The sequence below is a fragment of the Propithecus coquereli genome, unplaced genomic scaffold (assembly GCF_000956105.1).
Source record: "Propithecus coquereli isolate 6110/MARCELLA unplaced genomic scaffold, Pcoq_1.0 Scaffold162, whole genome shotgun sequence".
Classification (NCBI taxonomy): domain Eukaryota; kingdom Metazoa; phylum Chordata; class Mammalia; order Primates; family Indriidae; genus Propithecus; species Propithecus coquereli.
The window spans coordinates 1,272,172-1,289,311 of record NW_012140747.1 but is presented as its reverse complement, the minus strand read 5'-3'; the positions used below and the strand labels follow the sequence as shown (position 1 = coordinate 1,289,311).

Here is a 17,140-nt window from a genome sequence, read left to right as displayed (position 1 = left end):
GTGATTGCACTGAGAAGTAAGTAGATGGGTTTTCTTCTGAAATTTTGGCTACTGTTGTTGTAAAATTGCCTTTTGGAAAAGAAAGAGCTACAACAGAAGGGGCCAGATGATTTCTATGATCCTTTCCCAGTGAGAGGTTGGATCCTTCTTCTAACACGTTTCTGGGTTCATCAATATATTTAGCACTTAGTGCAAAATATGAGTGAAAACACATTTTCCTTTCTTGCCCCGCTACGCTGTCTGCAGGGCCACTCATGGTGATTGTGGAATTCTGCAAGTTTGGAAACCTATCAACTTACTTAAGGAGCAAGAGAAATGAATTTGTCCCCTACAAGGTATGTCATTTCCTTACTCAACTCGGGCTGTGTTGTAAAATGAAGGAAAACTCAAAGGGGTCCAGGTTAGTTTTTTAGTTGAAAGTTCGGGGAGGAACTTACGGGAAATCTCAGAGTACCTCTTGGCTGTCGTGACTTCCTCTTTTACCTTCTGGGGGAACGTGTGCTTGTCGTGTTTTATTTTTGTGGCTTTAATCCACGGATGCATTATAGAGTGCCGGAGTTGGGGAGAAGGCAAGTACGATCCAGGAAAGGGAAGGGCGGAGGGGAGGACGGCTCTGGATCATTCTCTCTCTCCTCCAGCCATATTTGGCCCCATGGAGTGTAAATGCCTCTGTGAAAAGCACCCTAAGGCTGGAAGCGTGTCTGAGGACAGCTCAAAATAAGACATTTATGTCTTGAAGCCAAAGAAGGAGCCGGGTGTCGTGGGAGAAGCCCTATTATGTACAAAACATGCCCCGAATTTCAGCCCAGAGACTCCATGCGCCTGCAATGGACATCCTTCCTGTCTGCTTTTTAATAGTTTCAATTGTTTCCAAAGTTTACTGCATTTTAGATGCCCAGTTTGTATTCAACGAGTTTGTTTGTTCCTTTGCTTCTCTGCAGTCCAAAGGGGCGCGATTCCGTCAGGGAAAGGACTACGTTGGGGAGATTCCCGTGGATCCGAAGCGCCGCCTGGACAGCATCACCAGCAGCCAGAGCTCCGCCAGCTCCGGATTTGTGGAGGAGAAGTCGCTCAGCGACGTGGAGGAAGAGGAAGGTACCTGCCACTGCTTCTTCCGCACTTAGCGCCATTGCTCTTGTAGGAGTAGGCAGGGTGACACGAGGGATTGGTCACAGGAAAAGGTCGATACTACCTTCTAGTTGAAAGAGACCTCAATTTCCAGCCTGCCTCCATCCAGTCTCCCCAGAAGTGGAGCGTGGAAGGCCTGAATGAGCAGTGGGCTAGGTTGGGAGGCAGGGCAGTGCTAGCCTGAGAAATCTGGGGGGCACGGGGGGGGTAGGCGGTCGGCAGCAACCTCACCAATGCTCTTAAAGTACTGGTTCGGCATTGCCAGTGGGAGGGGTACAGTGCCGTGGCCCTGAGCTGTGCAGCCCACTTTGCATGCTTCACCGGCACACAAAGAGTCTCCAATTCACCATACCCACCTTCCCCAAGGCAGTATAGGAGCCATCTGCTGTTTCTGCCCCACCCCAAGTGGCTTATCAAGTCTTCCTTCCAGCCACACTTCCTCAGCGGGGTCTTGGTACATTTGCTCATCTTTATTCAGTTATGTTCCCAATGAAATTTGAGTGCTCTTTGGCGCTGTGGCCCCAGCCTAACATCTAGGACTTCAGCCAGCTCCAGGACACACTGTGTATCTGCTTCCCTCGGAAGGAGCAGAGACAGCTCCATGGGTGTAGATAGAGATGGGGCTTCCTGGCGTCTGGCTGCTCTTGAGGCATCAGTCTAGAAGAATCCATCAGGACGGAGTGGAAGAAACCCACTCTGTTTCCCTTGACTTGGGGCTACAGAGAGAGCTTACAATTAGCTTCTTTCCCTTAGAAGCCGAGTAGGCGGTGTGAGGCTGGGACTTGGTCTAGAAGAGCATGAGGGAGTGGTCTAGGTCTCATGTAGTTGGACTCACACTGAGCGGCGCTGTCTGTACCCTGCTCCTTCTCTCAAAAAATGGTGGCCAGTGAGCTAAACCTACGGGATCGAGGTAGTATGTTGGAGCAGGAGGGGCATTGGCCTGGAATCTTGCCTCCATTTCTTCTTTTGGAAAACGCGGAGGTTTCACTAATTGTTTACTCAGAGCACTTTAACCTGAGCATAACAAGTTGTTGAGAGAAAGGCTCGCAGACTTTTTAATACTTACGAGGTTATTATTACAACTAAGTTTTTGTTTACGCTGGTATTTGTCTCCAGGAAAGAAGCCATAAGTCTTATCTTATCTGACCAAAGTTAAGAGATCATTTTGAAACACCCATTAATGTCTTGGTGTTTATTTGTACCAGTTGCACTGAAGTAAATACCACCACTTTACGTAAATTCATCTTTCTCTCCATGTTCCTGTTATCTCTCATTCACATCCTTGGAGGAAAAAACATTCTCGGAGGCAAGATTTAATGTATTTACAGCACTTTTTAAGTTTGAGAATGAGAGAAGAAAATACGTTTTGGATATTTTTAGTTATCCGTTGTAGATTATAGTTTGACCTTTGGTCTTTGTCCTAGGACAAATCCTGGAGAGAAAAGATCCAATGACCCTGAATATTGTTGTTTTATTTTTAGAGTTCTTGATATGAAACTATTGTTTATCCCTCTGAGTACATGACAGAAAAACAACAGTTTGAAACAGCAAATTTGAAAAAGTTCTCTTTCTTTCCCTGTTATCTAGGCCAATTTTACCTCTATTCTACCTCCTGGATTTACTGGTTCAATTTGGCTAAAATGGAAAAACTAATGTTTTCCCTAAGTGGTATGATGAAGGCTAATGATACTGAGATTCTACAAATTTACAGAAGTTAGAGGCATTTAGTTTCTGCTTCTATTTCTTGAAATTTAACCCCCAAATAAAGAGCTCATTACTTTAGCAAACTTAGAAACAAATCACACTAATGGGTAGAAATACTGACCTCACTGATCTCCATCCTCCTGCCTCTTTGGACAGCTCCTGAAGATCTCTACAAGGACTTCCTGACCTTGGAGCATCTCATCTGTTACAGCTTCCAAGTGGCTAAGGGCATGGAGTTCTTGGCTTCGCGAAAGGTAAGCCAGGTCATGGGGAAAGACCCTGTCTCTTGAGATCACAGGTGTGGAAATAAGGTATCTGGTGGCAGCCACTGGTGATTGTTTCGGATTATAATTCATTCACCACCTCTAGGACTCTTGAAAGAGCCCTACCGGGGAGGCTCTGTTTCTGCTAACTAAGGATGGTTAAAGAGTTCATGGAACTAATCTGTATAATAAATACTTATCTTGCATCTGTGAAGTGCTGGGTGGTTTTCTGAGCACTCAGGATACCGTAGTGAACAAACAGGCGCAGCTATCCACCTGCGTGGAGTTTACATTCTCGTGGGTGGAGCAAACAATAAACAACATAAATAAGTAAAATCCATCGGAGGTTAGATGGCAGTAAATGCTATGGGAAAAATAAAGCAGGACGTGGTTACATAGTACACAGGAGGGGCGTGTGTGTGCCTATGCTTGTGTGTGTGTGTAGACAGCAATTTAAAACAAGGGGACGAGGAAGGCTTTACTAAGAATGTGACTTTGGAGCAGTGACCTGGGCAGGAGAGGGACTGAACCTTGCAGGTATCTCGGCAGGAGAGAGGCTATTTTTAATTTATTTTACGTTCATTACCATCCATCAAAAGTATTTGTTAGTAGTATAATTAGAAACCAGGAAGGACAGGCTTCAGATGAAAGAGATTAAGAGAGCTAAAATTAGAAAAGTAGGCCAAACAAAGGCTGAGGTGGGGACGTGACAAGTGACAAATATCCCGAAGGTTGTAAATACCACGGAGGGAGCGGGGTTGGTGGCAGTCACCCCTCTGGAAAGGGTAAAAATGCATAGTTTTACATTAAACAAGAAAAATCCAAATTAAGGTTCAGGAAAAACTATCAGTTGACAATGTATTTTGCCCCAGCCTACTGGGGAAGGAAAGATTTAAGTTTTTTGTTGTTGTTGTTTGTTTTTTTCTAAATTAGATGAAATCCCTAACCCATTTTTTTTCCCCCTGAAGTTTAAAGCTTCTCACAGCCTTCAGAGTTTGAGGAGCTCAGATGTTTCTGCTTCGTAGATTTTGTGTTCTCTTAGGGGAAGGGGGAGAACTGGGATCTTACAGGGTTTTTCCAAAGAGAAAAGCCCTTTGCCCTTCTTGGAGATTATGATTTATTATTATTATTTTTTTAAGGCTAAAGCTTGCCGTTTAGTCAGAGTTCCTTTGGCGACTAGGAAGGGAATGAGCGTGGAGGTGGGAGTAGGGTGAGGGGAGTGGGAATCCTTTAACTCCCCTGGCTTCTACCAGGTGATGTCTTGAATACCACCTGGTTCTTGGGCTCGAAAAGGAGTTGAGGGGGCAGTAGAAAGTACTGTCTATTTTTTGGACAATATGTTTCTGAATATGCCTTGTTCAGAAGAGAGTGCTGTACAGATGTGAGTGGTGGGAAGGTCAGTAATGCCCAGCTCACACAATCACTCCTACACTGACTTAAGAATTCTCATCTAAGTCTTGGCTTCATTTGTTGTGTTCCCTGAGACTCTTATTTTCTCACAAATTCATCATATGGAACTAAAGCAGCCGAGTAGTAGGAAGTTAGATGGAGTTAGAGGATATAGAGAAAGCAGACACGAAAAGCTGAAAAGAATAGAAGGAAGGCCAAGGTGAATTCCATTTTACTTTTTAGTGCATTGGAGAATCCATCTGACTTGTGATAGGCTGAAATTGCCTTAATAGACCTTTGGGATAATCCAACACTTTGAAATCAGAATGAGCCCCACTGGCAATGGTTTATCAGAGCCGGTCCGGCTTCAGTTCCATATGGAATGGGGAAACTGAGAAAGAGCACCAAACCAATGAGGACACTTGTTTCTGATTTCCGTGCGTTCATTCAAAATAAATCCCATTCTGGGGCCTCCTTAGAATAACACATTTTTAACCATATATGGTGCCGGGCAAAAGGGATGTGTGGATGTGACCAGAAACACATTTTTAATTGTGTCCTAGAGAAGTCTATTTATGACTCCATCATCGTATTATAACTTAATTATTTAACTCCAAAGGCTGGGGCTGGTTATGGAATAAACAGATGTGTGTCTCCACGAAGTTCACAGACCTTTTTCCTGAAGTGTTGATAAAAGATACTAACCCAGTCCTTGTTAATCAGTTGGTTTTCTGATGTGGGATTTTTTTTTTTTTTTTTTTGGGAAGCATGAGGTCACAACAGATGTAAAAGAGATCAGCTGTTCCGAGACCTAACACAATTCTCTTTGCAGTGTATCCACAGGGACCTGGCAGCACGAAATATCCTCTTGTCGGAGAAGAACGTGGTGAAAATCTGTGACTTTGGCTTGGCCCGGGATATTTATAAGGACCCGGATTATGTCAGGAAAGGAGATGTAAGTTTCCAAGATGAACCCAGTGATCTATCAAGTTACAGAATTCAAACTCATAGCAAACTTCAGGACCTGTGTTCGGGAACAAAAGAAGTTTTTTCTTCAGATCCTTGCTAATCTGGGTTCTGATTCCTTGTCTTCTACCCTCTTAGGCTCGCCTCCCTTTGAAATGGATGGCCCCGGAAACAATTTTTGACAGAGTCTACACAATTCAGAGTGACGTGTGGTCTTTTGGTGTTTTGCTCTGGGAAATATTTTCCTTGGGTAAGTGACTGCTTTTCGTCCTTCCATCTCGACTCCAAATAGGTTGATAAAAGTTGGTGTCCTTTCCCCTCCTGTACTTCGCCTCTGTCAGGTGAAACTTCTTGGACGTCTTGGATTGTAAAATCTAAAAGGAGACAGAAAACATTTATAGGGGATGAGGATGTGCAAGAATCAGGCTCATGGATTTCCATCAAATCAAATCAAATCAAATAACGTCCTCTCCCTGTTCTATTCTAGGTGCTTCTCCATATCCTGGGGTAAAGATTGATGAGGAATTTTGTAGGCGATTGAAAGAAGGAACTAGGATGAGGGCCCCTGACTATACCACACCGGAAATGTAAGACTTTAGAAAGGATCTTTCTGTTCTCTTCCTCTGCTCACAAGTCCTCCCTGCCTGGAAGACTTTCCAGCGTATATACCTCTTTTGTGGCCCCGTTTGTGTCCTACTTCTGCCTTTCACGATCATCTCAAGTGCAATCGACGCTTCTTAAAATGGCGGCACTTTATTACTGTCCATACCAACCACTTAGTCGTTATTAGGTGCTGATTTGTGATGTTTTCTCTTCCGTACACACTTGAGCCTCCGAGTGTAGGGCTCTGTCTCTCGTGTGGTATTGTCCCTCTGTTGTGCCTCTTGACTCACGGGGGGCTCTCTCTAAATGTTTACCTACTCAAGTGCTTATTTTCAGCCTCCGATCCAGGCAGTTAGTGACAGCAACGTTTCATTTCCCCAGGTACCAGACTATGCTTGACTGCTGGCATGGGGAGCCCGACCAGAGACCCACGTTTTCAGAGTTGGTGGAACATCTGGGAAATCTGTTACAAGCTAATGCTCAGCAGGTTCGTAACCTCCATCTGAGACACTTCTACAAAAATATTCAGGTGTCAAGGAGTTTCCCTACTGCCCAGACCTCACGGCCACCATGCCATCCTCTTGGCCACTGAATAAGGAGCCATGATCTTCTACATCTGAGCAGCGATGCTCTTCTAAAAGCTGTAATGACCCTTTTAGGCAGATGAGATCCTAATTTATAACCTGGGAGCAGACCACTCTTATTTCTACCTACTTATCTTTTTGCTATGTCTTCACATGCTCTTCTAAAATTTAACAAAAGAATCTGGTTTGTCCACAGAGTATCAACAATGGAAGAAATTTGAAGGAATTTTTAATAAATTCTGCAGACAAAAATACATCCAAACTATGCAAAATAGGTGGTTTCTTCCTTGATAAAAATCTCACACCCCCCATAACTTCCATTGTAGGATTTTAGAGTTGTAGCCTTTACCATTAGAAAGTTAATTAATCTGCAGTCAACACCTCTTACCCCAATAGATGCCACGGTCCTCCTTCTTTTGTTTTGAACAGCTGGGGGATGAGGATGGGTCAACTCTGATTTTGCCAATAAACATTCCAAACGTTTAAAGGTATCAAATTGCCCATTATTTCTTTCCCTTGCTTAAGTCATGTTAAATTGTGCAACCTTTTCTCAGAAGACCCATTTTCCTACCTGTGTATTGCTTTTCTTTAGACTGTCATCAGTTTTTCTATTGCCTGGAAATGAGGAGGCTAAAATTGGATGCCATGCCCTTTGAAGGGCCTGGCTCGTGTAGACAGGGCTTTGTGAAGAAATGATTTCTTAGCTCTGTGTGTTGTGTTGTTATCTCTGACCACAGCCTGCTGTGTCTTCAGTGTAAGCACGGTTCCCTGTGGTCTCCTTACCCGCCTTGTTTTCGGTCCTCTCCTTTAATATACCTTCGTATACACATCCCTTTTAAGTGCTCTTTTGTTTTTGGCAAACCATATTTAATGTTGTCTTAAAGTTCTCTGTTGAGACATGAAAACAACACACCCTATAGCCAAGAAGCCCCTGTGGCCTTTGTTTTCATGAAAAGGCTCTTGAAGGACTGAAGCCACAACAATAGTGTGCTGTGTTTATTGTTTCAGGATGGCAAAGACTACATTGTTCTTCCAATATCAGAGACTTTGAGCATGGAAGAGGATTCTGGACTCTCTCTGCCTACCTCACCTGTTTCCTGTATGGAGGAAGAGGAAGTGTGTGACCCCAAATTCCATTATGACAACACAGCAGGAATCAGGTACTGCATATGGCCAACGTCCCCTGGGGCAGGGGGGCTTCAAGGCCATCCCAGGGAGGGGGAGTAGAAGTGGAAGGAAGACCTTGTCTAAGGCTGCTGCATCCCACTTCCGCGTAACCTTAGCCCTGACGCTAAGACGAAGGGGAGCGCTTCTGGAGGAGGGTTGGTAGGTGAGTTTCCTCCCATCTGTAGCCCATGCTGTTGCCACAGCTCTTCCTTTAAGAACTCTAAGCCCTGCAGCTGCAATAGCTGGAATGCCACAGTTTGCTAATCTCCAGAAAGAGAGACCAGTTGTCCAAAGACATCTGTATTTAAATGATCCCCATGTACGCTTTTATTACTGCGAATTAAATGGCTTAGAGGAGATTGAGGAAGGGAGAGTTCTGTGCACATATGAGAACACGCTTGCGGTTCTCTGGCGAGGACACAGCACGCCATAGGTCTGAGTCCTGAATGAGACTGGACACTGCATCTCAGAAGCCCCTCCCAAGTCTGATCTTCAGCATTTTATTTGCATAATGGGACGTCTGGGCTTATTCAAAACACATGCACTGCAGCCCTTTCCTGGTGTGTCAAGGGGTTCTGAGGGCTGCTTTCTTTTTTCTCTCTCCCAGCACCTGTGCGTAAGGAAAGAGTTGATACGGGTTTCGCCAATGTGATATTAAAATTGCCTTTTACTAAGCCTGGGACTACTTCACTTTGCTTTGTTTCCTTCCCAACCCCTTTGGGTGTTTTCCTCCTTTAACTGGAACCCCTGATGGCCTGGGTCCAGCGTGCCCTCCTGAGGGTGCCGTGGCTGCAAGGAGGGGCAGGACCTCTCCCACGTGTTGGGTGTTTGGCCAGGGTGCCACATCACGGGCCATGCCGAGGAGGTACCCGTGGACCGTGTGCCCCGTGGAGTCACGCAGGGCAGCAGGAACACCGTGATGAGAGAAGAAAGCTTAGAGTGGTTAGAAGCCAACAAGTGAGCTGACCATTCCCTTTATGTCAAAAGCATTCAGCATTTTTAAAAGCATTTTTCCACAGACTCTCAGATTTTGCCCACATGATAATGCCCAGAGTTAGGCGAAGTAGAAACTATTATCTTTTTTTGATGTACAGGTGAACACAAGGCTCAGCTCGATGCAGGTATTAGAGTCAATAGAACTCCCAAGTGTGCCTTTTAGCAGCTGTGTGACTCGGAGAAGATCCTCTCCCCTCTGCCTCAGTTTCCTTATCTGTGACATGAGGCAAGACCACTGGTGCTGTTTGGAAATAGCTGTTTTGAGAGTTACACGATATAACGTATTTCTCAGTGCCCGGCACTCGCAAGCACTCGATAAAAGATGGCTATTAAGTGAGCAGCTTCCAGTCCCATCCCTGAGATGAATCCGTTTCCTCCGACATCTGATTCAGTGCTGTTTTCTCCCATACCAAGGAGGGCCCTCAGAGAGGAAGAGTCGTGAAATGAGACCCCGGTTCCACTCCTATGTTGACAAATTCCTAGTTCAAGTTCAGCCGGCCTCCTAGTGTGACAATTGTTCCCTCAACACTACTATTGGCCGCTCCGTTATCAGAAAGCCATTTGGTCCTGAACTATATTCCTTGTGTTTTCTGTGACCAAGTGGAGCGAGGATCCAAGCTGGCAGCCTCTTGGCTCACTGGGTGCTTTGCACAGGGTGCCGAGCGGGAGACGAAGTCATGTTTGTGTGCTGGAAATGCCAAACACGATGCTGGATCTGCAAAAGGACCGCTAACATTTATCCCCAGCAGCGTGGACAAATGCGACACTGCGCTCCCGACATGGGCCTGGCTCCTATTTTCTGTGATTTTTGAATTGGTTTTCCAGTCCAGTTTCTCTTTTATCCAGCCGTACCTTCAAAAATAAAATGGAAATGGGAATCTTTTGTCTGCATCCCCTCTCAACCCCCTCCACCTTTTTTCCTTTTTATAAAAATAAAACTCCCAGTTACTTTCTAATCATCTGGGTTCAAAGAAAGGCAGAGAGAGGCATCTGCACACGGCACGCTTCCTTCTGATGCTCTCCTGTGGTTATGTTTCTCCGGGGAGAGCGAGATGAGGCCGGGGTACCTCTCAGGGGGAACCGTTCTATCCTCTTTCTCATTTCCAGCCAAGCAGAAAAACGGAGGCGTTTTTCTCACTTGCTTTCTCCTTGTAATTTTCAATTCCATTGCAGTCTAAATAGAGCTGGACAGAGACATCACTGTGGGAACTGGCCTCGTGATTTGTCCTTGCCCCTTTGAACCATTTTAAAAATATTTGCTCAGCATTTATTTAGAGAAGAGGCTGAGAAGTGTGTGGGGAAGGACCAGGGACGTCTAGACTTAGTTTTGTCTCTAATTTCCCCTGTGGATCAGCTCTGGTCCCAAGTTTGCATGCTTCCTGCAAGAAAGCACAGATCCACTGGACTCATCTTTCCTTGAGGGCAGTTTGGGGACCATCTGCGGTTGCTCTGTCATTTCCCCTGGGACTTTCACCTGCCACTCCAAGCAGCTTATCAAAGATTTCTTTGCAGTTCTCTCTCAGAGAAAGGTTTTGGTACATACCCTTTTCTTCATTTTGGTTAATTGCTAGTGATGATGAAATGCCTCTTGGAGATTGACGATTGGGACAGCCTGCTGGCTACGTGTTCCTGAACTTGGCTCTGCCATTAGACTGCTTGAAGTGGGACTGTCCGTTCTCCACCTTTTGTCAGTTTCATACCCCACACTTACCCGCACTCCCCTCCCACCGCTCGGTCGGTGCACACACGACAACCAGAACAGCACTGCGCACGTTCCAGGTGCTTAATAAAGACTTGAACAATCCTGTCTGCTGCTCTCTTCTTCCTTTTCCTTCCTGAGACTCTTGAAAGGCATTCAATGTGGAGTAGGATAAAAAAAAAACAAAACAGAAAACAACCAAACCAACGAACTTGCATGGGCTTTGGAGTCTGAAGACCTGAGTTTGAGTCCTAGTTCTACCCTTTCTTAGCCATTTTCTCCCCGAGCCTTGGCTTCCTCATCTGCAAGTGGGAAATAATACAAAGACCTATTTCCTGGTCCTGTAAGCAGTAGATGCAACGATGTCTGTGCAAATGCTTTGTCTGCTGGGAAGGACCATACCATTTTTTAAATTACTGGACTGAGAACTCAGGGAGCTGATCTAAGACAGCTGAATTACGGCCCAAGCTCACCAGCTCGAGTTGATTCTACACCACAGATACCACTGAAATCTGTCCTCTTCCCCAAACCTCAGGCGTTCCCTTTCTCTAGTCAGGCTGCTCTCCTCTCTTGCAGAGAAGTGTGCTATCCCTCTGCTCTTATCCTCCTCAACCCAGAGTCACCTTTCTAAAGGCGTGTCTGACCTTGTCAGTCTCAGGCTTAAATGCCTTCTGTGGCTCCTCATTGCCCTCAAAACAGTAATCCCAGCATTCTAGCTATGCAATTTTGGATACATTCCTTAACCTTGCTACGCCTCAGTTTCCTCATCTAAAAAGTTGGCGTAATAATACCCAGCCCTAGAGAGGTGTCATTGTGAAGATGCCAGGGGATGCTGTTTCGAGGACACTTGGCACAGGGCCCGGCATGTGGCACATTCTTAATAAGGGCTTCCTGAATGAGTGAATGAAAAAATGATTGACTATGGTGTCAGTAGTTCTTGACAACCACTACTTTTAGGGACTGGACTTCGGAGAAAGTGGGCTTTGCTTGATCCCTGTATATTTTGTCCTCTTTCTTGTGGCGCTTCCTTAGTGAGGCTAATACTGGTAAACCTCGTTCTGGCCTCTCCGAAAGGGGAAGAACCAGCCTCCAGGGGGAGGGGAGAGAGACTTAGTTTCCATTCTCCTTCTTTGGCCCAAGGTCTATGCAGCGTGTTCCAGAAGGCTACTTGTAGTGGAAAGTAGGCTGGGATAAGAGTTAAGAGTGTATTTTCCATTCCTTCTTGTGAAAAGGACTTGTCTTCTCTCCACTTGAGCTCTAAGTGACTTTGATAGATCATCCAGACTCACCCAAAGCCCTGTGGCCAGGAAGGAGCTCCTCCCACGAAAGAGGTGATCTGTTGTCTGACAAGTCTTACTCTTTGGACTCCTGCAGGAATCCCTTTTGGCACCGTTTGGAATTCAGAGGAGAAAAACAAACTTTGACTGATAGAGCATTATTCTTTCTAAGAACAATAAGCCCAACATTTGCTACGTCATCTTCCCCATATCTTAGTGAGCTAGGGAGGGACCGCTATTGCCAAATATATTTTTAAAATGCGGGCATCAGAGACACAGAAATATTCATGACTTTCTCATGTTCCTGCAGTCAGTGGGAGACTCTGAAATAAGCAAAATATCTTATGACTCTCAAACCACTGCCCTTTCCTGAGACAGGCAGCTCAGGCGGCTAAAATAAGGGACAGTGAGACTCAGCCTTTGTCCCTCTGCACGTTACCTGTTGAAGGAGGAGTTGTCTTTAGATCACTGCTGGACTCAGAATCCTTTAGGGAGACCTACAGGTGTTGCCTCTGCCCATCTTTCTTCGAATGCTTGTTCTGTGAGCATCATCTAGAAAAACTTTCCTAGGAGATGACCAGAAAGATGCGAAACTCTCGGTGATGTGTCCAGAGCCCAGTGGAGGAATCACAAGCAATCAGGAAGCCAAGCAGAAGGCAGCCGATCACCCAGTCTGCTGCTGTTGTCTTTAGGGCAGCAGCGGATCTCAGAAGTATGATTCCAAGGAACAGGGGCTCCTCTGGGCTCCTCAGTTATATTATACTTTTAAATGGACATTCACAGGAAATTAAGCCTTCCCTGTGTGCTAGCAGAGAAAGATTTTGTTTTGTTTTGTTTTTCTTTTTCCAAAGGATGTTTTGAAGGTTGCTCTTAAACTTTGTGGTTGAAAGATAATGAACTTAGGTATCACTTGGAGTATCTGCAGCCAAATATACCACCACTAAAATATAAATATTTGTTCTTTTGCAGTCAGTATCTGCAGAACAGTAAGCGAAAGAGCCGGCCTGTGAGTGTAAAAACATTTGAAGATATCCCACTGGAAGAACCAGAAGTAAAAGTAATCCCAGATGTAAGTACATCTTTTAAAAATAGTCTTAGAAATAATACAAAGGATGAAACACTAGCTAGATAAATATTAGCCTAAGCATTAAAGTCTTGAAGCCTCATTATAAGGCTGTCCTTGAAGGTATGTGTCACTGGGGTCGTTATGGAGATGGAACTTTGGTTTTTACAAGTAAAGCCCCTGGTTCAAGGTTCAAGATAGTCTAGCTTTATGCCCAATTTCACTAAAGTGTGAATAGTATCATTGTGAAAAGAGGGATGAAAACAGGCTTCCTCAGCTGCTGCTTCATAAATTTTCTCTTCTCCCTGGCCTAAGTCTACGTACAGGAAGCAGTTGCTTCCTTTTGTAGCATGCACAACTTTTGGCTTTGATACCTTTACCTTCCTCTGATGGACATTGGAGCATATTGTCTGATAGATGAGTTCAAAATCAGTTTCATTAAATAGTTGGTCGGTGTATACACTCAATCAACTGTGCCATCTCATTGTCTCTTAAAAAGGACAACCAGACGGATAGTGGGATGGTTCTTGCCTCAGAAGAGCTGAAAACTTTGGAAGACAGAACAAAATTAGCTCCATCTTTTAGGTAAGACTCAGCTAAATAAAAAAGACAAATTTCAATAGGAATTTTTGGAAGAAACTTAGGACTTTCAGTGAAAGCTCAGATTTCCCCCTGTGAGTGTCTTTGTTCATTGGAGAAATTAGCATCCAACTAATGAAAAATTGAAACCAATGAAACAATGAAATTGACAAATCTAAAAAGTAAACTGAAATAAATTAGAGGATTTGGTCAATTTGTATGAGAATTTATGAATACCAGGGAATTTCTGAGCATATTTACTATGGCTAGTAGTTTGTATGTACTTGCTGAATAACAAACAGGTCACTAGACACGATCCCTAAAACAACCAATAAGATCAAAATCTTTGTGGACTCTGAAGAATTTTCAAAACTGTACATGAATGGGTGCATCTGTATTTAAGAAATAGGATGTATAAATGAGCCAATATCTATTTGTTTAAGATACTTAAATATTATTGTCTGAATTAAATATTTAATTGTGGGAAAAGTATTAAATTTGGTTTTAAATATAATCTCCCCTATATGGTTCAGTAGGAATTTGTAGTTGCTTTGAATAAGTGTACCTACTTTTAACCTAACAGATACATGAATATCTATAAGAATAATAGGAAAAGAGTAGTAATTTATTTGCTAGAGGGCTCATTCTAAGTAAGAATTTGATATAATCTAGCTGTTATATAAAATGGGATACCCATGAGTTTTTGAGTGATACACACAAAAAATTTAGAATATGCCATTGTACAATTTTAGTGTTTTCTTTAAGCCCCAAGGTAAGAAATTGTGACAGCCAATCATATGTTTCATTCAATGACTCGAAAAAATATTTATTCAGTAACTACTATGTGCCAGGACCATGCCATTGCTTGAGATACCTAAACTAGTTTTATTGGGATTGGATTGAAAGAAAAATTGTATTTCTAGTTATTTGAAGTAACTTAAACCGTATGTGAACACAAAGTTCATAAAAATCCTTTTTTGCAGTTTTTAATATGAATCATTTGGATAAAATACCTATTAAGGGAGAAAAACACCCTCAAATGGCTTGAGAACATGTAAATCCTGAAGTTTTAGATGAACACAGCGTACATTTCTAAGCTTTGACATGATTACCGTCTGTCAGGATTCCAGGCCGTTGAAAACATTCTGTAGTTGCTGCTGAGTGATTGGGGTCCTTAGTCCTTCCAAAGAATGTGGTTTTGATGAGTAAAAAGCAGTGTTTGACATGCCTGGCTTGATTGCACACACGCTTCAAGTTATTAAAGTTGCTCAAGAACTTTATTAACACCATACACATACCTTGTAGTCCCCTAATTGATGGAATAGGGGAAAGCACATGTGAACTTTCAGAACATCCCAGTTTCCTTGAGTATCCTGAAAGCGGCCCTTTGGCTCCTGTCATTGTATACAAACTTGTCCATCTGCAAGACTGTAAAAATGTTCCATTGGTTGGAGCCTTTGCATAACTCAGAAGAACTGCCTTTCATCTCATCCCAGGCTTGGAAGACTTGGACCTCAATAAGAGGACTTATCTGCAACTAGTAATTCATGCGAGTACCTGAAAATCGACATTGCTGGAGTAAAGCTGATGCGCTGGCTAACAACTGTGGGGGAGAGACAGGAGGCTGGAGGCTCCAGGGAGATTACAAGCCCACATGGAGTGGGGAATGGGGTTAGGGTAAGAAGCAAAAGAGCTGTCTTCTCTCTGCCAACTCATTTGTTTGCCATTTCTTCCACAGTGGGATGATGCCCAGCAAAAGCAGGGAGTCCGTGGCATCTGAAGGCTCAAACCAGACGAGTGGCTACCAGTCTGGGTATCACTCCGACGACACGGACACCACCGTGTGCTCCAGCGAGGAGGCGGAACTCTTAAAGCTGGTGGAGATCGGAATGCAAGCCGGCAGCGTGGCCCAGATTCTCCAGCCTGACGCTGGGAACACACTGAGCTCGCCCCCTGTTTAAAAGGAGGCACCCCCGCCCCCTGCTCCTGGAAACCACGTGAGAGGTGCTGCTCAGATTGTCAAGTGTTGTTCTTTCCACCACCAGGAAGTAGCCACATTTGATTTTCATTTCAAAAAAAAAGGACCTTGGACTGCAGGGAGCTAGTCCTCTAGGCATTTCCTGACTTCGAAGATGCTTGTGACCCAAGAATGTGTTTGTATCTTCTCCCAGTGTTGACCCGATTCTCTTTCTCATTCATTTAAAAAGCATTTATGATGCCCCCGGCTGTGGGTCTCCACATGGGTTCGAACAAAGACGGTCAAGAAGTGGCTCCATCCGCCAAGGAGTAGCAGGACCTGGGGAGTTGACACTTCTGTTAAACTAGAAGATAAACCAGGCAACGTATGTGCTTTGTGTTGAAGATGGGAAAGACTGGCAGGGCTGAGGCCGTCTGAGAGGCTTTGTTTTAGGCTTTGGGTCCCGAGCCAAGTCTTAAGTGTGGGATTTGCGTCGATAGAAAGGAAGACGTTAGCTTGCTTTGAGAGAATGGTGGAGCCTGAAAGCGCATGGTGCTGGCTCTGGTGGAGGTGGGCGTGTGGTCTGCTAGGAAATGTAAAGGCTGCAGACGAGGTTTCTGGTTTTAGAAGTTTGCGTGATCTTCGCAGTTGGGCCAAAGGAGAGTTCCTTGTGCTGTTTCCGACTCTTAATGAGCATTCCTTCCGGACCCTTACGTGTCTCCTGGCCAAGCCCCAGGAAGGAAATGATGCGGCTCTGGCTCCTTGTCTCCCGGGCTGATCCTTTATTCAGAGCACCACAAAGAAAGGACATTCAGCCCGGGGCTCCCTGCCGTGTTGAAGAGCTCTGACTGCACAGACCAGCTTCTGGTTCCTTCTGGATGAATACCAGAATATCTGTCCTGATGGGATATGTCTGAGACTGAATGCAGTAGGTTCAGTGTCAAGCTGTGGTGTCAAAGCTTCAGGAAGGAATTTACCCTTTTTCTTCCTCCCCTACCCCCAACCTGCTCTCCCCACAGCCTGCCAGTATGTTAGTTATTTGGCCTCTACACTCCAGTAAACCTGTTTGGGTTTTGTTCACTCTCTGAATGATTATTAGCCAGATTTCAAAAATTACTTTATAGCCAAAATTATAACAACATCTATTGTATTATTTAGACTTTTAACATATAGAGCTATTTCTACTGGTTTTTGCCCTTGTTCTTTCATTTTTTTTTAAAAAAAGAAAATGTGTTTTTCATTTGGTACCATAGTGTGAAATACTGGGAACAATGACTATAAAACATGCTATGGCACATATATTTATAGTCTGTTTATGTAGAAACAAATGTAATATATTAAAGCCTTATATTATATATAATGAACTTTGTACCATTCACATTTTGTATCAGTATTATGTAGCATAACAAAGGTCATAATGCTTTCAGCAATTGATGTCATTTTATTAAAAAATGTTGAAAAAGTCGAAGGGATCTCTTTGCAAGGTTGCATTACTGTACCCATCATTTTCTCATTTCTAAACTGGAGGAGGAGGAATCAGACATAATTTCCACGTGGTTGTTTTTTCTTCTTATAAAGCAGTGGTCCCCAACCTTTTTGGCACCAGGGACCGGTTTCATGGAAGACAGTTTTTCCACAGACTGGGGTAGAGGGATGGTTTTGGGATGATTCAAGCGCGTTACATTTATTGTGCAATCAAACCACTGTGCTAATGATAATCTGTATTTGCAGCCACTCCCCAGCACTAGCATCACTGCCTCAGCTC

The 17,140-nt window shown here is 44.1% G+C and overlaps 1 protein-coding gene across 1 annotated transcript in view; it reads left to right on the top strand.

Moving 5' to 3' along the window:
- KDR (kinase insert domain receptor) overlaps positions 1-16,739 on the top strand; it is a 43,661-nt gene extending 26,922 nt beyond the window's left edge. Inside the window, exons 20-30 of the mRNA XM_012641119.1 lie at positions 247-335; positions 942-1,095; positions 2,989-3,086; positions 5,317-5,439; positions 5,589-5,700; positions 5,938-6,037; positions 6,435-6,540; positions 7,646-7,797; positions 12,746-12,845; positions 13,339-13,424; positions 15,157-16,739. Of these exons, the coding sequence (XP_012496573.1) occupies positions 247-335; positions 942-1,095; positions 2,989-3,086; positions 5,317-5,439; positions 5,589-5,700; positions 5,938-6,037; positions 6,435-6,540; positions 7,646-7,797; positions 12,746-12,845; positions 13,339-13,424; positions 15,157-15,379 (1,343 nt within the window). The 3' untranslated portion in view covers positions 15,380-16,739. The remainder of the gene's footprint in view (positions 1-246; positions 336-941; positions 1,096-2,988; positions 3,087-5,316; positions 5,440-5,588; positions 5,701-5,937; positions 6,038-6,434; positions 6,541-7,645; positions 7,798-12,745; positions 12,846-13,338; positions 13,425-15,156) is intronic.
- The last annotated feature ends 401 nt before the right edge of the window (positions 16,740-17,140 follow it).